The sequence below is a fragment of the Abrus precatorius genome, unplaced genomic scaffold (assembly GCF_003935025.1).
Source record: "Abrus precatorius isolate BTA unplaced genomic scaffold, Abrus_2018 Scaffold5, whole genome shotgun sequence".
In the NCBI taxonomy this organism is placed as follows: domain Eukaryota; kingdom Viridiplantae; phylum Streptophyta; class Magnoliopsida; order Fabales; family Fabaceae; genus Abrus; species Abrus precatorius.
In genome coordinates, this window is record NW_020874395.1 from 14,253,961 (window position 1) to 14,278,432 (window position 24,472).

Genomic DNA, 24,472 nt, shown 5'->3' on the forward strand with positions numbered 1-24,472 from the left:
AACTGCTGCAAGCTGACAACTAAACACTGAGAGACTCATTCACTTTTCTATCTCTCTCTCTCTCTCTCTCTGATCGAAAAGATGATGAAACCTTTTCGTTGATTCCCTCGAAAACTCTCACACTTTCCTTCACATTTTCCCGCACTTTCTCGCCATCCAAACACTCTCTCCAAACCCTAAAATGGCCTCCGAATCCGCCGAAGAAGACAAAACCTGGGAGGACGTCCTCCGCCGGATGCTGCCGGCCGGCGCACCCTTGCCGGACGAGGAACACCTGGACTACTCCATCGCCGTCGAGTACGAAGGTCCTCCTGTTCCCTATGACGTTCCGAAAGTCGATCCGCTCGAAATCGGCGCCGCCGCCGTTCCGATTCGCACGTCTTCCATCGCCTCCGATCACGCCGGAGCTTCGATTCCGGTCGCCATGCCGATACATCCGCGATTCTCACGGTTCAGCCGAGTCCGCAACGGTTTCGACCGGGCTCCGCGGAGTCCGGTCGAGAGTCAAAGGTCATCTTCGGTTTCCAGGTCTCAGTCTCACTTTGATACGCGCAGTGGCGAGGTTTATCGCTCCGATTTTTCCGGCGATGCGAACGCCGACGACGGCGTGAGCTCTGCCTCGTCTCCGCGGGAGTCGATGACGCCTCCGAATTCCGCTCCGGCTCCACGAAGCGGCGCCGTTGAAGGAAAACGCCCGACGACGGTGACCTTCAATACACCGAAGGATTCTGATGATGACGACGATGACGGTTATCAATCGCCGCGGTCTGTGGCGACGGAACCAGTTGGTTCGCCGGTTGCGGCATCGGCCGTGGCTGCGCGAAACGCGAACAGGAAGTGGTGGATTTGCAGTAGGTGTGGGAATGGGAACAGGTTGAAGGAGAAGGAAGCGTGTTTGGTGTGTGATGCAAGGTATTGCAGTAACTGTGTGTTGAAGGCGATGGGATCAATGCCTGAGGGAAGAAAATGTGTGAGCTGCATTGGGCATCCTATAGAGGAATCCAAGAGGTCTAGCTTAGGGAAGTGTTCTAGAATGTTGTCTAGAGTGTGTAGTCCTTTGGAGATTAATCAGATAATGAAGGCTGAAAAGGAGTGTCCTGCGAATCAGCTTCGGCCAGAGCAGCTTATTGTCAATGGCAGGCAGTTAAGGCAAGAAGAGTTGACTGAGATTCTGGGTTGTCCCATCCCTCCTCAGAAGCTGAAGCCTGGGAGGTATTGGTATGATAAGGATTCTGGACTTTGGGGCAAGGTGAAAATGGAAAAGAAAAATTTTAGTTTTGAGATGTGATGTTTTGTGTTTCTTTTTCGTTACATGTAGGAACTAGTGTTTTTGGATTGCTTTGTTATTGTTTTGCTTGATTTGGATGTGATGGATTTCAGGAGGGAGAAAAGCCTGATAAGATCATAAGTTCAAAGCTGAATATTGGTGGCAAACTTCAGACTGAAGCAAGCAATGGGAATACTAGAGTCTACATGAATGGCCGTGAAATAACAAAGATTGAGCTTAGAATGTTAAAGGTAATCAATAATTGTGTTTCTCCATGCATCTGGCTTGGATTCAGTTTTTAATGAAATAGTAAAACATGGAAGTTGGTAAATGTACTAGAAGGCTAGATACCAACTTCTGCAGCCGAGCATTAATCTTTTCTACCTTGGGCTTCAGTAAAGGTTCCGTGTAAAGTATCACGCAGGAATATTAATTGTAGTATTTTGCAAGTTTAAAGGCAAACCATCAACTAAGAAATAAACTCAAATGAAGGTAGACCTGTGTTATTATCAGTCATCTTCTGGCCATATCTGTTTCTAAGCTTTTAAGTGTCTGGACTTCGCATGTTATTTCAAATTATTACCAAACACTACCAATATTTTTTAGAAAAAGGCATTATATAAGCTACTATATTTGCAGGGTAAAAACATTGCCAATTCAGAAGATCATGTATAGTAATCCTGGAAATGCATTTAAATTTTTCCCTTTTAAATTAAGAGATACATATTTCAAACATTTAAGCTACCTGATTATTAATGGTATGGTACTATAAGTCTAGAATCATGTGCGTCCAATTAAATACTTAAATGTTTAACGCAACCCTAACTTCTACTTGTTGACAATCAAGTTTAATATGGCTTCTGAATCCGTAGATTTGGTGTATAATGAATTCCTTCAAATTTTCTGTTGTTATATTTGTATGTAAAATGTCTACTTTGACCAAGTATTTTTTTTTTCCTGCTCTCTATTATTTCTCCGATGTCCTTTTTCCTATTCTACACATCTTTCTATCTCTTGAAGAACAATGCTTGCCAAAGCAATGTAAGATGCTGTGAAGCTTTTCCTTAAAGGAGGACAGCAAGAACCTTTCAATGAACAAATCTGCTCCCCTCTATTAAATGCATTTAGACTACCTTAAGTGATAGAAATCTTGAATCTTGTCTTTCTCAGTCCTGTAGATATGATATTGTTCTAATCATATACCATTAACCTCTGATGTTTCAGTTTTCGTCTTTATATCTAACTGCATTGGATATCTGCAAATTGTATTTTGTTTACCTGTTTGTAATTCATTTATTTTATCATCTCATCATTGATTTACTAGTAACCTGTTGGCTATAATTTCAGCTAGCAAATGTTCAATGCCCGCGAGACACCCATTTCTGGGTTTATGATGATGGATCTTATGAGGAAGAAGGCCAAAATAATATTAAGGGGAACATATGGGGAAAGGTTCTCTCTTATCTGATAATATTTATTTACTACTGTTCAATTTGAGCTTGAAAGTGAATATCTTGATTTGGTTTTTTATATTATATTAGTTTGGTTTATGGTAGGCAGGCGTCCACTCGTTTCATTTGTTCGTTATTCTCATTGCCTGTACCTCCTACTAATCCTCCTGGGGTCAGAGAAAATTCAACTAACTATTCGACAAGATCTGTGCCTGAATACTTGGAGAATGCTCGAGTTCAGAAACTTTTGTTGTTTGGCATGGAAGGGTCTGGAACAGCCACCCTCTTTAAACAGGCATGCTCATTTCCTTTCCATTTCACTTCTCCCATCTCTCTAGCCCTTTGTGTCTCATAGTTGCATGTATTCATATCTCTCCATGCATGTTAACTTTAGTATGGCTGGTTTTGGTATCAACATCTTTGACTTTCCCTTTTTTCCTGACAAAGGACTTTAGTGAAGAGTCATAATTTAAGTGCTCGGTTTGTAGAGCAATGGTTGCTGGTGGACTGCCATTTATAATGTAATATACTATAGATTAGATTCCTTGAGTTTTAGATATATATGCGATCTATCCACACACTCACAAAAATATGTTGTTCAGCTATCAGCTATGTATTTGCTTATGTATGGATGATAGGTGTGCATACATGCATACATACCAATAGTTCTATGTATGAATGTTATGCATGCTTGCCACATTCATAAGATGTTCTAATGTGTACTCTGCGATGTATACTTAGATAAGTTAGATGTGTATGTTAATAAGAAGTTTTATTTTATATTTTCAATTCTTCTAATGTGTATGTTCTTGGCTTACGGATAATGGAAACCCATCCTCACCCTTCTTTTTATTTGAGTGGTTTTTCATATGCCTATTATGGTTTGGTTTTTTCAGTGTACAAGTGGCAGATTTTTTTAACTGAAGACTGCATTATTTAAGTTTACATGGTTATGACACTTTTTCTTTTTCTCATCTTGCAAAGGGCAAAGGTTATTTTATCTATTTACCTGGTGTTAGTGCTATGGTACTGATTGATTTTATTTTATTATTTCTATGTTTTCATTGTAAGAATATTCTAATTCCCTATCCTTGGAACAGGCCAAGTTTTTATATGGAAATAAGTTTACTGCAGAGGAGTTGCAAAACATCAAGCTTATGATTCAAAGCAATATGTACAAGTACCTCAGCATTCTGCTTGAAGGACGAGAGCAATTTGAAGAGGAGGCTGTGGCAGAGAGAGAATCTATTTCATCAGAAGGCGAAGGATCTGGACCAGGTACAATTTTGCTTTCATTCCCACTCTTCCCTTTCTGATGGTACTGATTCTCTTTTAAGTGCCACTGGCTTACTGGTATTTGGCATTTGTTATTATTCTCTAGTCCTTAAGTGCTTTTGCTTTTTTGTGTGTAAGAGATTGTGAAAAAAATGAAAAGGTTTTGATAACTGTTCACATTTGTTCTATATATTTCTTTAGTTATAATTTATAGTAGATGTTTTAAATTTAAATTTTAGTACTGATCCTGATTGAATAGGCTAAAAATATATTTTTTCTAAGTGATGTTTATTGCTTTATAAAATCTCATAGGCATTTTCTCTATGTATTTCTTACTTTCACTAGCTCAACTTGTTTGTCAATCTTCCTTCATGGTTTGTCTGCCTCAAATTATTGTTCAGTCAATAACTCAAAGGCAACTAATAGTATTAGTAACAACTTCCACTGGGGCTTTTCTCACTGGGTGGGTCAAGAACATGGATTGATTGACAGTTTGACACCATTGGCCTTTCAGAAAAACCAAATTTTGATAAAATCCATTTAAATAAGGTCCTTTCCAACGATTACTTGCTGTTTTATTAGGAGTTCTTTCTTGTCCATTATTTGCTCCAACTATGAGGGTTATAACTGGTATATTGGATCATTTGTCCTTTTAAGCAACAATTTTCAAGTTAGCAATTCTTGATCCTGTATCACTGCTTCCCATGTGGATTTTGTGTAGTCTTTGGAGAAGCTAGAGCTGAGTGAATCTAATTTTGCAATAAATTTAACTGAAACAGCAGCTGACGAAAACAGGCAGGGCATTTACTCAATCAATCAAAGGTTCAAGCATTTTTCTGATTGGTTGCTTGATATCATGGCCACTGGAGATTTGGAGGCTTTCTTTCCTGCTGCAACACGCGAGTATGCTCCTATGGTAGATGAGATCTGGAGAGATCCAGCTGTTCAGGAAACATACAAGAGAAGAGAGGAATTGCATAATCTTCCTGAAGTTGCTAAATATTTCTTAGATCGGGTATAACTCTACTATTTCTTTTTTACCATTTTGCCTTATTGTTCTTGATATTTGATAAGTATTCAAGGGTGTTGTCTTGTATATTTCTTTGTACCTGAGGATACTAGCTGTTAATCATTATTATCTTAGATATAAATATTTTTCATTTAAAAATATATGCAGCTGGCTCCACTGCTTTTGTGAACTATTATTACACATTATTTTTTCTTAATATTGCTATGCTTGTAAAAGCTAATATGATGAACTTATAGAAACAAAATGAAACACTAGAGGTGAGAAAAAAGGAGTGTCAGTTTTTTTTTTTCCTGGTTTCAATATAGAAATTTAAATGCTAAATATAATCTACCATTGAAGAGATGCAACGTATGTAACTTCTCTGGCTTTAGGAAGAAACCTGAATTGAAAAAGCGGTGTATGCCAAGAAGATTGGATATGTAAATATAGTTGGGTGGGAACAATTATCTGGAAATGTCTTTTTTCCTTAAAAAGGAAGAGTTTACAAAGTTTCCATTTATAGTTTAAAAAGAAATAATTTGAAATGAATGATAGGTGAAATATGTTAGCACTTTAGAATGACTGAATGAAACTTCCTATGGACCTAACCCAGTGGCTATGTTCACTAAATCACTTCTCCTTTGGGTTTACCTTTTAGTAGCATTCATTCAAGCATTTAGTATGAGGTGGCAGCTTATTTAATGCAATGCTAATTCCGAAAGTTTTTGGTTGCATATTGTCATTATGTAGCATTTGATAAAAGTAAAAGTAGTCTCTCGTGAAGTTCTACCCTACGGTTTGAGCCCATTTAGCATGCATTGATACTAAATTACTAATTTGTTCTAAATATTCTGACAAATTGTGTTTATAAGAGAAGTATCATATCATATGCATGGCTATTTCCTCTTTAGCGTAACCTTTTAAATTAAAGTGATGCATTGAAACAAGATTCAATTCCAAGAACAAGAGGTTCCTGAAACACCTTGTTGCAAGTTGAGTCTTGGCTCATTGGCAACACTGATAGATATATTGTTACTGTGTCGAAGAATTATGTATAAGTTGCTTGGGCTACTTTCTACAAGTATTGAATGGTGTAAGTATTTTCTTTTATAAATTGACCCTCATCCTATATGATTATAGAGACAGACATCCAATCATAAATATCTATTGAACATTAAACTACATTGGAAAAGAGAAAGTTTGGAAATTGTAACTGCTTCCATATTAATAGTAAAAGCGTAAATTATCTTAACTGAAGATTGAGAGTATGCTATATTAGTTGATTATGTTTAGTTGTTTAAGATTTTATAAATGGCAAGGTGTCTATCATTTTGACAAGTAATTATGTACTTCAATACAACTTCAAATGAGCTACAGATCTCCTAATAGGTATAAGGTAATCAATTAAGGTGTGTATCTAACATTTGTTTAAGAATATTCCTGTCCTGGCATGCCTCAATTCATGGTAGTATTTAATGTTAAAACTTTTTAGAAATCCTAAATCATCAGACCATTGGTTGAGAAACTGAAACCAAATACAATGCAGTCTATTAAAATTCTGATTTGGAAAACTGCCAGTCTAACATTTGAGCTCTTGTTAATATGTAAGTTTCAAATGAGTGCAAGTCTTAAATACATTATTAATATATAGCACATATATGTCGTGCTCTTGTTGCCGCTGCTGTGTATCATAGAGATTGCTTCCAAAGCACACACGTTTGTGTGCATGGGTGTGTATGTATGTCTAATTAATGCATGAATCGATATTTAACTCCCTAGTTTTTAGTGCATATTTTAAAATTTTTTATTATAATATTGCCATCTTGGAAAGCCTACAATTGGATATCCACTATCCGTCGTTGTTGTGATGTATGCTATTTTCTGTATGAATTGAAGATTGAGAACTTAACCTACAAAAGAATATCTGAAGTGCTTTGTAAATTTTAAATATCATGATCTGTAGGCTGTATGACTCCTCCCTCTCCTACTATGCAGTGTATCTAAATTTGGATGATATAATGATAAATGTTTTTGTCTTTCCCCTTTTCTGATATAATATGTGCCTAGGTTAAATAGGATTGGAGTTTACTAACTTTAAGTTTCATTTGTCTTGCTTTTATTATTTTCATTTGTCATTTGTCTCTGGCTAATAATTCATAAAACAAATTCATTATATATTGACCTTCACCATGTGTTCTGTTGTCGAGATGTCTGATCCTATCTGATGATTTTATTCTGCACAGGCAATAGAAATATCGAGCAATGAGTATGAACCTTCTGATAAGGACATATTATATGCTGAAGGAGTCACTCAGAGTAATGGTCTTGCCTTCATGGAATTCTCATTTGATGATAGGAGTCCCATGTCAGAGATATACAGTGAAAACATAAATTGCCCTCCTCCGTTAACCAAGTAAAATCACTTCCATCTCCTTTTCTCGTTTTGTGGAAGCTTTTGAAAATGTTCTTAACTCCTTATCATTGTCGCTGTCTCAGATATCAACTGATTCGCATAAATTCAAAGGGACTGCGTGATGGTTGCAAATGGTTGGAAATGTTTGAAGATGTGAGGGTAATCCTATTTTGTGTTGCCCTGAGTGATTACGATCAGGTGTGGCCGAATAGCACTGGTCAGCTTAGTAACAAATTGCTGGCAAGCAAAGATCTTTTCGAGAATCTGGTGAGGCATCCTTGTTTTAAAGACACCCCATTTGTGCTTCTGCTAAACAAATATGATGTCTTTGAAGAAAAGATAAACAAAGTTCCTCTGTCAACTTGTGAGTGGTTTGGGGACTTCTGTCCCGTGAGACCCCATCACAACAATCATGCCCTGGCACAACAAGCGTATTACTATGTGGCTGTGAGATTCAAAGAGCTTTATTATGCCCTAACTGGCCAGAAGTTGTTTGTGGGGCAAACTCGAGCTCGAGATCGTGCCTCAGTTGATGAAGCATTCAAATACATAAGGGAGATCATCAAATGGGACGATGAGAAGGATGATGATATCTATGAAATCAATCCAGAAGAGTCATTTTACAGTACAGAAATGAGTTCATCTCCATTCGTGAGACAGGAATGAGTTCCCAAGTCCCATCGTTTGTTAACCCTTGAGACTAAGTGATGAGAGTCTCAACTCAACGCTCCAAAGAATTTGTTGGGAGCATTGCATTTATTGAAGGAAGGGCAGTGAGTTTTGTTGGCTGGGCTGTGTCGAGTATGCTGTTTTGTTTTGTTCTGTAGGATTTTCTTGAACGGGTTCAGAATGATTTTTGCCCCATCATAAATTAGCTAATTTGCTTCAGAGGTTGTAAATTCAGAGGTGATTTGTTGTCTGTACAGCTTATATTGACAATATTGTTCAGCTTAAATTACAAATAAAAAAGCGGTATTTTTTTCAAGGTATACGCGAGGAATAGAAAGCTTGTATTTAATATTTGATATAAATTATTTTATTAGTAATAATAATACAAATTAAATATAAAAATGTAGTGGTCAAAAGTTTTAATTTTGGAATATCTTAAAGTTTGTTTAAATAATAGAAGATTATTTTTGCTGCTTAAAATATTAATTTTGTTAAATTGCTTCTTTTTTTTATTAATCTTTGTCATATTTGCAACTTCTTTTTTTCACCTATTTTCCTTCTTCTTTTTTCTCTTTATTTTCTTATTTTTATTTTCTTTCTTTCTTCTTTCTCTTCGTTCCCCTGTTATGTGGTGGAAAATCTTAAATGCAGAAGTAGGAACAATTTCAACTTGTGTTTAACCAAAGTTACTCATGCAAATTCAACTATATGTTTTTTTTTTTTTTTTTCAAAATATCAAAAGAAGAAGAAGCAATATGATAAGAGAAAGATAAAGGAGAAGGGAAAGAAGTGGGGAGAAAGATGAATATACATGTGATAAAATAAAATAAAAAATTTAACAAAATTAACATTTTGAGTCAACACAAAAGTATTTATGGAAATATATAATTTTCCAATACTAAAGGAGTTGATACATAAATGAAAGTTAATAATGGAAATAAAATTTTCAAAAAAATTAAAGGAAGTTTAAAAAAATAAAAATAGGTGCAAAAAGCAAAGCCTCCATTTTATCCATAAGATATATATATTAATAAAAAAAATGAATGGTTAGGGGATATGCAATAGTAAAAAAGGAGAAAAAAAAAACATGATAAGGTGATAAATTTTTTTAAATGAATAATATATAAAAAAAACTGTAAATAAATGTAAATGAAAGTCGGTTGAACACAAATAGTCAGTGAAATGTAATTAACAAATTTATAATAAGCAAAAACTAAAATGTTTAAATAAATCTAAATAGAAATTAAGTTAAAAAAATTTAATCCAATAAAAAAAGTGAGTTTTAGTGGTCATAAATAGATATATACTTTTGGAAATAAAAATATAATTAAAATGTAATTTTTTAATTAATAGACTCTACAATGTAAAGATTTTAGAAGGACTAAACCGTAATTATGGATATCCGCTGGTTCATGTGTAGAAGTTTTGTAATGGTATGTTACATGCTATCCACTCATAACCAAGGATAATCAAATTCCTTGTTTGCCAATTATCTTCCAAAATTGCAAAGTATTGTCATTATGGAATAACACATTTTCTAATTTTTAATTTTTAATTTTTTTAATCAATATTCATATCTCCTTCTAATATATTTTTATTCATCTCTCTCTCTTTATATATATATATATATATATATATATATATATATATATAATTGTGTGAATAATCCGTGAGAAGAAAATTACAAACAAAACTATTATATTCTATGAAAGTGAATTCAAATTTATTATATAAAAATGAATAACTGTGTATAAAGGTGAGTAACTAGTTAGCCTATTTTTTTCTCATAGTTTTTTTTTTAAAAAGAAACATATTAACATATAATCTCTAGGATTGAATTTAACTAGCTAATAGTGATAAGATTTTATTATAAAAATATTTATTACACTTAAGTTTTTTAAAAAATAAAAACTTAAAATTAACAAAATTATTTTTAAAACATGGAATCAGAGTATAGTTCATGAAGTCAGTAAATGATTTAAAATTAAAAAAAAGAAAAGAAAAGAAAAAGGGTGGTTCCATGTTGGCCGGCAGGTGTTGAGATAATTGTATTTTTCTGACTTCATATTCATACCTAACTGGGCCGACCTATGCTTACTCCCAATTCCTTATCGCTCTTACATTAAATAATTATTCATTTTTCTATCTTAGTCAAACCAATTACTTTCATTTTCACTTTTCCTATTAATCTTTAATATATAATAAGTTTCAGTTTGATTTATAAATTGAAAAAAAAAATTAGATTAGAAATAAAAAAGTAAAATTCATGTAATTTTTATAATTTCTAATTAATTTTAACTATAATTATATTCACAAATGCATTACTAGTTTTTTTCAATAAAGGTGAGCCATAAAAAAAATATATCATATTTGCGTGTTAGTTATAATGTGGGGCTTCAATTTAAAATTTAAATTTTTGTATGATACATTTTTCTTTGTCCAACGTATATAGGAAATGTCTCCTCAACTGCATACACCACCATATGACACTTCATGTTTTGAATTAGCAAACTTAATTTTAAATTATGTTCTTTTTTTCCAATTCCAAATGATGCTGATTTCATAAAATTAAGTTTTCTCAAAATTGAATTTAAAATGAAGTGATAAAACATTTGTTATTTTTAAAAATTAATTAAAACACGTCATTTTTTAAAACCCACGTCAGAATTCTAAACACCATTCAAAAGTAGGAGTTATTAAAACCAAAATACATTTTGGTGCATTTGTTCATATAAAATACTCTTCAGGTTAATGTTTTTCTAAGCATGTATGAATTCATGGTACTTAATATAACTAAATTTGGGTTTGATTATGACAAATACCAAATCAAACACCGCCCTGCCGTAATCAACTAATGGGCAATTGATTTTGGTAATATATACTTAATTAAAAACTTTTTAAAAATAAGATCTTGAATTTAAAATTTATATAAATATATATTTATAGAGGGAAACAAAATCCCTATTCGGAAGACTATATTCACTAGAGAAATGGTTGAAATTCTGAAAATATATTTATTTATTTATTTAATTTTTTATCTGATTTAATCTGGATTTAACTTAAATTATAGAATTTAATTTAAGTCATATATATTGATATAGTGAATAAAACTATTAACAGAGATTTTGTACATACAAAAATTTTAAATTTTATTTAAATATTACTGAGTTACTTGCTACTCGGATCAATTTCTGTTAATTATATAAATTTATCGGGAATAACTCAAAATACCTTAATGTCATGAAGAATCTAAAGAGAATTGAGCCTATGGCATTGCAAACGTAAGAAAGTCAAAGGCTTTGGTCTCCAAAAAAGAAAGTAAGAAATGGGAAATTGGAATGGTTGGCAATGCAATTGCATGGTTTGAAGGTGTCAAAAATGGAGCTTAGTTTGGTAAAACAGAGACCAACCCTTACGCATAACACCGTCTGCATTTTTTCACCTTCGCTTGGTAGCATCATCGCATAGTATAGCTATTCAATTTCCAATAATAAAATATGTAACCAAAAAGTCAAACTCAATACAATACAAAAAAGACTAGTTTCTAAATTCAATTTAGGTTCTTTTTAGTGATTGTGTTACATTGTAACTTAAGAGACCACCAAGTTTATGTTCCTGATTTGTTCTTTTCTGTATTTCACAAACACTACCTTAGATCATATGTGATTCTAGATTTTATATCAACTCATATTAGGATTTAAAAAATCATCAAATGAAGCTTAGAAACCTTTTAATGTGAAAAACTATTATATAGTTTCCACGCGTACACCGACTTCATTTATCAACCTAAAACATTCTATCCTCCATTGAACATCTAGAAGTTAAAAAACTTTCATGAAGCATCACATCATATGAAAATTAGCAAAATATTCTTCACATGGTATGTGACATGATTTATCATGATGATCTTGTATTCAAATTAAACAATAATAAAATAAAGACTATCCCTAAATTAATACTAGATTATGAAAACCCATAACTCAAGGTGTCGACTTCTCCCTCAACCTTCAAAGAAAAGATCTTGAATATCATTAAATAATTTTATCAAGCAATCAATTTTTTATGAAGTCTTCCTTCAATTCCTCTGTTATTAAGATATATTAATAATTATGTAATATTCTTTGTGCATTAAAATATTAGTGCAATATCCACACTACTAGTTCGTTTATGAGAATTGGTCTATTTCGTGCATAGAAGATTCACATATGTATAAAATAAGTCTTGCGTAATGATTCAACTAGTATTAAAAATAGGTTAAGAAAGTAATAAAATAAAGCTTGAAAGTGTATATGACATTGCCATTAGATTCAAAATAAAGCTTGAAAGTAATAAATTTTTTCTTCATAGTTGCACTTGTCAGTTTAGTTTTTTAAAACCAAAATCTCATTATTTAATTGGTAGAATAGAAAAAGAGACATAAGAAGAATGAAAAAAACTTATTTAATTAATGAAATTAAGTATTAATTAGTCTTCATTAAGGTTACTAAGTTAGTATTTTCTCCGAAACAAAAAATATTAAAGTTTCTCTTTTTTCTAAAACAATGAGTTAAACACCAATTTACGATTTTAATGCAAAAAGTTTAAAAGTAAATCTTTTATAAAAGTTAGAGTAAATTTATAATTTAATTTTTGAAAGTGACAATAATATCGTTTTAGTTCCAGAAAATTTTTGTAGATCTATTAACTTTATGATAAATTAGTCCTTTCAAACGTGAGACTAACTAAATTAAAATTAAATTTATCATACAAATTGAAGACTAAATTATTATGAAATGAATAGATATAGAAATTAACTTTATAATGAAATTATGTAAAATTTCAAGACTCAAATCAATACATATTATCGCATTTGCACATAGAATTATATATTTATTCTAAAATTTAATTGAATAAACTTTTAATGTGAATCTAACAAGGAAAGCTATAAATACTTTAGATCAAACAATACCTAAGAGGCTAAGAATAAAAAAAACAAGGTAAAAAGATCACAAAGATTTGGTTGTTTCGGTGTTAAAATAGTACTCCTCACATTTTTTTTAATGAAAAAATATATAATTGAAATTAATTTATGCATACATGTAAATTATATTCAAAAACTAAAAATAAATTTTATTAAACTTTAAATGAAAGTGTATACAAATGAGAGGAAAAGGGTGTTAGCGTGTAGTATAAATGTAGGACTTGCGTTGGTCTCAAATTCCGTAGTAGAAAGCGTGTGTAAGAGAGTCTATTATACCAAAGCCAAACACAGCCCAAACAATGCCTTTGGTTTTACCCGTTCCACCCCTTTGACGGTTATGGCTGTTCCAAATTTTTCTTCAAATCTTCAATGGTCAATATTCAAATCCTCACTCTTACTATAAGAAAACAACGCATTCTCTCTTTCTCTCTCTTCAATTTGAATGCTTCTCTCTTAGAATATTTCCTTTGGGGTCTAACCTTTGAACACTCTTTGTATGAAAGCAAGGACCATGACCCTTACGTTATATCAACACAATCACACGCATGAAACATGATATATCTATGTGTTTGTATCTATCTATATATATTAGTATTATTATTAGGTATTATATATACATGAACAAACCCACTTGAAGACCCATCAATATTTCTGTACGAAGTTTCAAACTTGATATTCAGAGGAGCTTAATACACCTTACAATTCACCAAAAAAAGCAACATAGCCACCGTGATTTCTTTGATCTTTGATTCCTTGGAGATGGTGTTGGGTTGGAGAAGAAGGAAGAACAACAAGCACAGCAAAGGTGGCAAACCCAATGTGGAGTTGGTGGTTCCAAACCACTTCAGGTGTCCAATTTCCCTTGATTTGATGAAGGATCCTGTGACATTGTCAACTGGGATCACATATGATAGAGAGAGTGTTGAAAGGTGGTTTGATGAAGGGAACTTCACTTGTCCTGTTACAAACCAAGTTGTGAGGAATTTTGACATGATTCCTAATCATTCTCTTAGGATAATGATTCAAGATTGGTGTGTGGAAAATAGGCAACATGGGGTTGAGAGGATTCCAACTCCAAGGATACCAATTAGTCCAATTGAGGTTGCTGAGCTTATTCTTCAAGTGAAGGATTCAGCAAAGGGTTTGGACCAATATGGATGCCTGGAATTGGTGCAGAAAATGAAGAGATGGGGTGGTGAGAGTGAGAGGAATAAGAGGTGCATAGTTGACAATGGAGCACCTGGGGCATTGGCTTCAGCTTTTGATGTATTTGCAAATGATTCTGTTGAGAGGAATGTGGTTGTTCTTGAGGAGATTTTGTCTGCACTCAATTGGATGTTTCCACTTCAATTGGAAGCTCAGAAATCCTTGGGATCTTTGGCTTCTTTACGTTGCATGGTTTGGTTCTTGAAGCACCAAGATCTTTCGGGGAAAGAAAAGTCCATTGTGGCATTGAAGGAGCTTCTTTCCTTTGGTGATGAACAACATGTGAAGGCTTTGTTAGAAATTGAAGGGGTCTATGAGCTCTTGGTGGAGTTCATCAACAAGAGGATTAGTCCAACTATCACAAAGGCTTCATTGAGGGTAGTTTGGTACCTTGTTTCATCCTCTTCTAATTCCAGTGATAAGATGAAATTGTCATTTGTTGAATTGGGTTTGGTTCCTTTTTTGCTTGACATTCTCATTGACTCAGAAAAGAGCCTTTGTGAGAAGGCTTTGGCTATTTTGGACTCACTTTGTAGCTGTGAAGAAGGGAGGGAGAAAGCTTATGGTAATGATTTAACAATTCCTTTGTTGGTGAAGAAGATATTGAGAGTTTCAGCATTGACCACAGATTATTCTGTTTCTGCTATCTGGAAACTTTGCAAGTTTGGAGAGAAAGGTGAAGGAAGAGCTCTTGTTGAGGCTCTTCAAGTTGGTGCTTTTCAGAAGCTCTTGTTGGTGTTGCAAGTTGGTTGTGGTGATGAGACCAAGGACAAAGCAACTGAACTTCTCAAATTGCTGAATCCTTACAGGGCCGAATTGGAATGCATAGATTCAGATTTCAAGAACCTCAAGAGGTCCTTCTAAGTTTATGATCATTTTCAACTTAGAAGTTTAGTATTGAATTTTGTGCAAAAATTTTTGGCCTAACTATGAATATCTGCAATTTGTGTCATGGGATTCAAAGAATCCAAAAATTAATAGATAGGGAACCTGTAGAATATTTATTCTTTTTGTATATCTCAATAAAAGAATGGCATTTTAATATCTTAGAACAATTTGTGTGTGTACTTTATTACATGATGTCGAATAACTTCACTTCATGATTTGAATTAACGAAAAGAAAAGACAGAAAGATATCAAACAATTTGTGAGTCTACTTCAATTTGTGGTGTTGATTAAACTTCACACACGATCTGAATTAAAGAAATGAAATGACAAATGATTTAAGTTTGGTGCAAGCTAACAATAATCCAAATATTTGGAGTTATATTATTATTATTTTAAAACATTTTTTTATATTTTATTTTTCCTCATTATTCCTCTCCATTATATCACTTATTTTATATCATATTTCTCTCTTTTTTCTTCTGATCTCCTTCATTATTGTAAAATGTACAACTTTACAGTACAAATATAATTTCTCAAATATTTAAACCAACAAGTTTGATAAGCTAAAGTAGAATATTGTTTTAGCTTGAGTTGAGCTTAAAATCTGCCTTCTGAAAGAAAATGATTGGCCTCTTTCTTTTGAAATAACATGTGAGTAGGTGAAGATAAAGAAGGTAAAGTACCAGAATGAGGAAATTAGAGGAATTGCGGTATATGAAGCTTGGATGAGCCAAAACTTTAGGTAAAATTTTAGGTCACGATTGCCATCTAAGTTGGAAATCTTCAATAAATCATTGTATTATTCCAACACTAACACAAACTGCATTCTACCTTTGTTTCCCTTTTCTTCTACAGTAATGCTGAGCAGTACCTACCAATTGGTAATTTTATCCCTTTCACGTTTTATTTGCACTTCTTATTAGAGTATATTTGAATTTTTATTTCAAAATGTTGTTTAATGTTTTCAAAAAGTAAAAATAAAAAAAAATTTGTTTGATGAAGTTTAGTTTGAGTTTAAGCTTTACTTTTTTTTCAAAGTAATATTATTATAAAGTGAAACATGGAGACAATTATTACATGTTTTATTTAATTATTTGTATAGTGATATATTTCTAAATGTGTATCATTGTATACATGAATCAATTAGCTGAGAGTTTTTCCAATTTAATATGTAATTTCAAATTTGAATCGTGTGAGATTTTATTATCTACTAAAACAATCTCTTTAATCTTTTTTAATGTAGTACTTTATCCACTTCATCATTTCACATACTCTAAAATCGGAGAAGGGCATGGTTGAAGTGTGGAAACATTTGAGCATCTGTGATATGATAATTTTTATATTTGAATTGAAATTACATGAAGCTTTATGTACCTCATTTTTTTCCCTTTATATACCTCAATACTATATTGTCACACCTTTATTTCTTTATTTATTTATGCGTGCGTTATTTCGACATTTTTCATGGCAATCATGGGGTCTAAGCTAAGGCTCTCCAAATTAGGAGAAAGGCATGGTTGAAGTGTGGACTCATTTGAGTATGTTTGACATGAAAGTCTTAAAATGTGAATTGGAATAATGAATACAAGTGAATGAGCTTTGGAAAAAAAATTTGATATGATATAGATGTTTTTAAGTTACTCTTTCGAACTTATAAGATTAACACAAAAACCATTTATTCTTTCTTTTTTTTTTTTTTTGGACAAATTTAACTAATTATCATGAAATTTTTAAAATGTATTTTTCTCTTATAAAACATGAAAATAGGGATCCTATATGATCCAAAAACTAGCTTCTACATTTTGGCCCCATATAAGCTTTATGTACCCACATTTCTTCCTTTTAATATATTGAATTGTGACTTTACCCACTTCATCATACACTCGTTAAAATGCTACATAACTTGAAGAAGAAAAAAATCATTCAAATTTTATACTGGATTCAATTAGATTCAATGATAACTATTTGAAGAAATAGAGTGACAGGCATTGTTCAATCATCCACTAGTCAAAAGCAAGTAAACTCATTGTTTCAAAATTTCTTCTTGTGTCATTTTTCTTGCAACTCTGTTCAACCATGATGACTTTACCTTAGCTTAATTGGAAATAAACTAAGTAATGTTGGTGTTTTAGAGGCAAAATAATATTGAAAGAGGGGAAAGTTAAAATTTGGAGAATGATTTTCCTTCATGAAATTCTCGTGTAGCTCTTAAAATTAGCAAGCAATGATTAATGTTAGTTGCTAAGACTTGTGGTTTACACAACAGCCCTTTAAGTTGAACTCTCTCAATACCCTTCTGAAAATTGTGAGATTAAAATAATAATATACCCTACTATATATATGATGTTATTTTTTAATAGTTTAAATAATGAAATAATTTTTAATTCGTTGAAAACTTTGGGAATTGAATGTTACATTCTTTTACAGGTTACATTTTCATAAAAAAAAATGTTAGCAACATAGCTTGTAATACTTTTTTAAATATACCATTTATTATTAATTAAAATAATAAAATTGTAATTGAGACATTAAATAAAGAGAATTAATATTTTTTTAATTTGTAAATAAATTTAACTAATAAAAAAATATTTAAAAATGTTGCTAACATTATTTATTTATTTATTTTTGTATTTCACCTTTAAACTCTACTTAAGTTGTATTTATTCTCCAACATATATATATATATATATTATATGTAGCTGGTATCATTAAATCAAGACCATTGGACATTTTCAAAATTTCCCCATTTTTCAAATTCAAATCACCCTAATCACATGAAAACATTATACCTATACCAAACATACTATAATATGTGATAGCAATTAAATATAATTACACACAAGAAATCAGGGGCAGCACTTAGTTGTAAGCCCAAGACTAGTGTGAATATATAATACTAAATTTGAAATCATTTTTCCCATTTCACATCTCCGTTTTTACCCAAAACGACTTTGAAGAATTATTGTGAATCATGTGATGTGATAAACGAGGGGCAGAAGAGGGCACCATGAATATGAGAAAGTTTTGGTATGTGCAAATGGGAACATTTATTTGTATTCACACTACAGAATAAGCAGTGAAATCCCATTCAAAGAGATAATCTAGAACAAGCTCAGCACATTACATCCAACCATGAAACTCTTAAATGTAATATTAAAATTAAATTTGAACCAATATATTAGCTTTACAAATTAAACCGTGTTTTACTTTAACAAATATTCTTGAATAAAACTTGTGTCCTTGAGTGAAACGCGTATGACTTAGAAAATAATGCATTCTTATGAATAAATAAGGCATTACACCTCATCCAGTTTGCAATAGTCCACCGACGCATCTGACAAGAGAATTTATTGGATCAGTTTGCCATTTTATTGGTTCAATTACTCATCTTATCTAACTTCATTTACTAGACTTTCAAGTCTCAATTTTCAACCACGCGTGATAGCTTTGATCTTAAGATTTAATTGACTACTATTTGGAGGAATTTCTAGAATTACAAATTGGTGTAAATTTTTTAGAGAAATAGGATTTCAAATGAATCATGCATAGGAGCAATTTTTTATGTCAACATGTGTTATCTTTTACTTTTAAAAAGAGAAATATGTTGGCCATGATAATCTTCTAATCTTAAAAATAGAATTCTATTCTACCTGTAACGTTATGTAAATTATTACTTCCTCGTTTTACACCTATCTTGATTACAAATCAATTTTTTCCCTTAAGAAATGAAGCATTTATTATAATGAATATGTAAAAGTTGGCCATAATAAATGCTTTCTTTCTTTAATTTAATACATAACCCTCAAAGTTGATGTAAATAAAATTCTTAAGCTAATTTTCCTATCAATTTAAATCTGAAGAGAAATGAATTTTGGTAAGCTTCAAGCAACAAACAAAAAAACTTAAGGAGAGGGAGGTTTTGTCCACTGTAAACTATGGTTGCTTTTCCCAGTAGATTTTATCTTGTTTTGTGTAACAAAAGATGACCTTGTGTGATCCGCACCTAATGGGGTTAAGCTTTGTTGTTTGAGTAACAAAAGATGGGATAAATGTAGAAAAGAAAAATATTTCACTGATATAGACTAAATGCCATTAAACAAAATAGAGGTCAAAAAGGTGTGTCCAAACAGCAAAATAAAATAAAGATTGGAATTTGAAAATATAGAGCTGCATCTCATGTATCTCATAGGGTATAATTTGGTACATGATGTTGGCATGTCCATACTAGACTCAACTAAAGCTGCCTCAAAGATCTCATTCACTAACCACAACAATAGGAAATTGTGAAAACAAACTACTTGGACTTGTATCTCTTCTCCACTTCCTCCAGATTCTGGATTTCCTTCTGATACTTGCAAATGCGGCTAATAGACCTGTCACCACATTCATATGCATTAATTGAGGTTGAGTTACAATGCAAGATAGATAACTAAATCCATTTCCAATTTAAAATTGTTACTTTACCAGTAGAGAAGACATGCTGAAACACACAATATTACATTTCTCTGAGCTTTGTATATCTGAGAAACACCAATTATGGACAATGAGTCAAGTAGTCAACAATGTAAAGTATTATAGAAAGGAGAGAAATATGGTAATTCAAATTTTGAAATAAAGTAAACCCAAAGGAAGGTCATGCATAAGTCATGCAGTCTGATATTGTCGGTTCAACTCAACTCAGAGAATTCCAATCATAAGTTTGAAGTTCAAACCCGAAGTGTAGTGTAAGCCACATAAATTTCAATGGTCAAGAATTTACAAATACTCCAAATCATCATTAGCTACATTTGATGCGCTTAAAAGATTCTAGACATGGCGATGATAAGGAAGATGGAACTGGAAGCAATCACACCCTTTATAGCTTCCATTATTAGGAGTGCAAGAAAGATTATTATCCAATAATATCCCCACTGTAAAAACCCATGACTATAAAGCACAGCACATTAGATAGAATTTGGGCTTTTATTGTAGGAATCTGGTCAATTTTTACCTTTACAATTGTTGATGTTAATATTTTTCAGAGAAAGATTCATCTCAATAGGTTATAAAACTCAGATCAGACTGACTTTGAGTTTTGAGCCATCTATTAGACCATAAGCTGATTAATCCAAATGATCGGTTGAGATTCAATGAACTGATTGAGTGAAAATAGTGAGCAAAAAGAATAGGGGCACGTGGTTCCTCTAACAAGCTCACACAAGATGGGCTCTACCATCTTATATATCTTTCACACCGCACCACACAATGTGGAACTTTGAAATCATGAGCAGAAACACCTCACCCAGGAAGGAGTGCTGGACAACAAACAATATAGAAAACAGACTTTGGGTCCAATAAAGAAAAATTATTTTCGGTTTCTTTACTTAAAATCTAAAAATACTAGGATATCAAACAAAATGCCACTCTTCTCACTCCATGTTCACAGTTCACAACCTTACAAGAGTGCTGAAGATGAAACTTTAATATGGGGTAGCAGTAGGGATTTATATTTTCATACTAAAGTCAATGCAAATAGCATTGTGGAGACAAAAGTTAATACTGACATAATGACACAGTCTATACTCATTGGATTTACTTTGTAATTTGTATATGTCCCGGTATGGCCATACCATACCTCATCTACTCTTCCATTCTGAACCACAATACCACCAAAACTAACAATTACACGCCATTCCTTTTTGCTTATTCTCTGGTTAATAAGGTGCTGTATTGTACAGTAACACACTAACATTTAGCTCTCCTACACTTATATCCCAAGGTGCCTTGAATTTGGCTGAGAACTTAAAGCCTATTTTGTCATTATAAAGATGAATCAATATTCAGGTGCCGTCAACCAAATCCATTAGTCATTTCTACCTCCTCCCTTTTCATCTTCCCAAAAAAAGGGAGCTAAAAGTTACATTCATTCATGGACCTACTTCAAGAAAGTAAAGGAGGAACCCCTAAAATAATGAACAAGAAAACACTATCATGAGAACAGAAGTATTAACAAAGTACTCATATTGAATGAAGCTTCATCAAATGACAAGAGATTATGTTAGCCATCAATGCATGATAGTTGTATGATTTCAGGCATATAACGTAAGAGAAAAATCTTCTTTAAAGCAATGATACGCATCTGATAGTCAAATAAATCAGTAATACCACAATCCACGTTGCATCAAACAAGCAACTTGCAAACTGCGTAAAACTTGCTGCACAAACCGACATTACCAATTGCTTATAAAGTTTCATCCAATATTCACAAGATTGTTCTAAATAAAAAACTGAGATCCTCAATCATTAAATGGGGCTTCTCAGCATCACCCACAACTGTCAAAAGTTACTTAAGCACATTCAATGACCACAATTTACATTGCAAACTACGAATTCCCCCAATTAAGCTTTTTTGACATCCATAACAAATACTTACAGATTTCTCATATCGGTCTCTCTCTGCAGCAGTACAAACCTCAGAGGTACACATCAACCTATGCTCATTCTTCCAGTATATATCTGCAGACAACCATAGATCAAAATTCAGGAAAACCAACACTAGATCCCAACAATCACCAAATGGATCTCCTCAGAAACAGTGCCATTATCACACAACCAACATCTAAAAAACAAAAAAAGGAAAACCCTCATCTAAGGCATTTTCAAGTTCTGAATAATCTAACTATCAACAGGATCCACTGAAAGATGAAAAGTGAAAAAGATTAAAAATTTCCACCAATCAACAGATACGTAGATGAGTGATCATCCATAAACCCTAAAATAAAAGCAATTGAAACAATTTTGAACCACCCACCCACCAACCCAGAAGTGAAAAAGGAATGATTTTGGGGCAAACCCAGTTATTTGATGAAATGGAAGAAACCCATCAGAGGAAAGAGAGAGAGAAAAGCACAGATACCTAGGAGATGAAACCCTGCAAAGGGAACAATGAAAAGCGCAGGTTGAAGAATGAGGGAAACGAGAGAGACAAAACGGTTCCTCAAAGCCTTTGGTGAGGGAAGGGTTAAGAGAATGGCCACAGCAGCCTCAGCAGCAACAACGTAGGTGAGTATCAACCACTGCAACGCCATCTCTTCTGCAAATGTGTTGTCTTCGGCGGGTCGTTAGTTGCTTCGTTTCTTCTGCAGAAGTGTTGTCTTTCCCTTCCTTCCTTATTGTCTTGGATGTGAGTTTTTTTTTTTTTTTTTGATACTTTTCTTATGGGCTAAGATTGGCTTGTCTTGATTGCATGGATTGATAGTTTCGAGGTAATCACCTTCAGTAAAAATTAGTTGATAAATTAGTAAAAAGTTAACTAAACATTAAAAGTTGATGAATTAATCGATTAAATAAAAAATATTTAATACATAATTGTAAATATAAAACACCATAACAATACATTTAGCTATTCAGTCATAACTTCAAATTTAGAAACTAGATGTTTTTTAAAATAGTTATTTTTTACATTTTAATTTTTCTTAAATTATGTATTTTCTTAAAAATTAACATAATAATTTGTTCAATTAATTCTTATTTTTTATTTTTATTAAATAAAATGAGATAAGATTATCAATGTATATTATAATTTTGATAATCTTATGTTTTAAAAAAATATTTGATTATTTTGTTGAATTCTCTTCAAGAGTTAAAAAAAATTTTTTGAAATAACATTGTTTTGAAAACAATTCTTTATCATTTGAAATTTCCATCAATAAAGATCAAATATATTTTTAGAAAAACATTTAGTACAATAAATAAAAGAGTGTAACATTAAAAAAAAATAGTGTTAAAATAACAATAGTAAAAGAGAAATCTCTTATTACGTAGACCGGCCCATTGAATCCAGTTTCCTGGGCAACGTATCTAATCACATTTTCTCCTTCCATTCTCATCTTTAACTTACATTCCTATGCTTTAACTTCCATTCTTCTATAATTAGTGATTTTTTTCGAGGTAGTGGTCACAATGATTCCATGATATGCACCCCACCCCCCAAATAAAGTTATAGATGACAGTTTCTGGCTAAATTTGTTACATCCAGAGCAATAGCATTTCAGAAATAATAAAGAAATGAGAATAATAATAATAATATATAGTACATACCATCCATCATACAGAGCATCTCCAAATTTGCATGTATCACTTGGCTCACATGCTCTTGTACTTTGCCGCAATGTTAGAACCAAAACAAGTCAATAAAATGGCCTTGATGTATAAATTACACATATGAAACTTGTAAGAGATTGAGAATAGGAAGAAAGAAGATGCATGCATGAGTAAAAGAATGAAAAAAGAGTTAACTAGCAAGCGAGAGAGGAGGGAGTGAGGGGAATGAAGCCTGGTCCGAGAAACTCTCACAATTGATTCATTGGTAAATGGACACATCTCGAGCCAAACAACATTCCCCACACCCTCATTCTCCCACCTTCTCTTGTATTATACTATATGCAGCCTAGAATCATGCATTTTCTTCATTGATGCACATTTTATTTTCTGGGCTTCCAAACAGAACTTGGAAATTATTGGAGTGGAATATGCAATTGGTATTAATGGGGTGAGAAAGAATGAGAGGTAGAGTGAAGGGTGTTCATTGTTATCTTGACTTCGGAACTTACCATGTGGAAGTTGGAGGCTCTCTTTGTCGTTAAGACTTTCCAACATTGAGTTACATATTGCTTCAATATAAGGTTACTGTATGGATTAATTTGTCATATTAATTCATGCCTAACTACCAATTTCCATGACAGTAATTAAATTGATTAAATAAGTTAAATCACTGTATAGTTTCTAATTAGTGCAACTGGTTTTTCTCACGTATGGTTTGCCTTCATTTGTAAAAATCAAAGAAACCTGCGGTTGGTATATAACGAGCTTCTAGACATGCTTAATGGGTCTTCTATGATGAGGTTGATAAAAGAAAAGGTTTACACGTGCACTATTGAAGTAGTATATAATGAGTGCAAGTAATTATTGAGTACCTGAAGGATTCCCATTTTGCTTTTTCATTTCCCTATTTTTCTCACCCTTTTCCATCTCCTCTCTCTCTCTCTCTCTCTGTGCTAAATATATATTTTTTTTAAATGGTACTTTGGTTTTATTTTTATTGGAAGTGGAAAAATATGCAAAGAATTCTTCATATTTATTTATTCATTCTTTTAGCTTTACCTTTAATCTTGGATATGCTCCAAGATACTACAATGGACAAACCTAGAGAATAATAGAAGTATTCTAATATCACAATCATGACGATTAACCATGTTAAGATACCTGCTTTTGTTTTGGGTCCCCTCTTATTTTGTCTCCCTTTTCTTCCATTTTCTATATATGATTGTATTTTAAAAAATAATTTGGAGAATGG

The 24,472-nt window shown here is 32.4% G+C and overlaps 3 protein-coding genes across 5 annotated transcripts; 2 read left to right on the forward strand and 1 right to left on the reverse strand.

Moving 5' to 3' along the window:
• On the forward strand, positions 1-8,402 carry LOC113867092 (extra-large guanine nucleotide-binding protein 3-like). Of its 3 annotated transcripts, none has more exons than XM_027502085.1 (8): positions 1-1,249; positions 1,381-1,518; positions 2,615-2,719; positions 2,828-3,013; positions 3,819-3,996; positions 4,773-5,008; positions 7,246-7,415; positions 7,499-8,402. In XM_027502085.1, the coding sequence occupies exons 1-8, from the start codon at positions 182-184 to the stop codon at positions 8,079-8,081; spliced, it is 2,664 nt and encodes an 887-aa protein (XP_027357886.1). In that variant the 5' UTR covers positions 1-181; the 3' UTR covers positions 8,082-8,402. The 3 variants fall into 3 exon arrangements, with proteins under 3 accessions (XP_027357886.1, XP_027357887.1, XP_027357885.1); XM_027502086.1 differs by having other exon boundaries at positions 5-1,249; positions 4,776-5,008; XM_027502084.1 differs by having other exon boundaries at positions 19-1,249; positions 4,767-5,008; positions 7,499-8,398.
• Positions 8,403-13,292: 4,890 nt separating this feature from the next.
• Positions 13,293-15,278, forward strand: LOC113868153 (U-box domain-containing protein 21-like). The gene has a single exon (XM_027503727.1). It carries the CDS (start codon positions 13,804-13,806, stop codon positions 15,112-15,114), a length of 1,311 nt encoding a protein of 436 aa, XP_027359528.1. The 5' UTR covers positions 13,293-13,803; the 3' UTR covers positions 15,115-15,278.
• A 3,987-nt stretch (positions 15,279-19,265) lies between these two features.
• LOC113867834 lies at positions 19,266-22,327 on the reverse strand. The gene is made up of 4 exons (XM_027503329.1): positions 22,034-22,327; positions 21,551-21,633; positions 19,603-19,658; positions 19,266-19,511 (listed from the first exon to the last, which is right to left on the reverse strand). The coding sequence occupies exons 1-4, from the start codon at positions 22,203-22,205 to the stop codon at positions 19,433-19,435; spliced, it is 390 nt and encodes a 129-aa protein (XP_027359130.1). The 5' UTR covers positions 22,206-22,327; the 3' UTR covers positions 19,266-19,432.
• Positions 22,328-24,472: the final 2,145 nt, after the last annotated feature.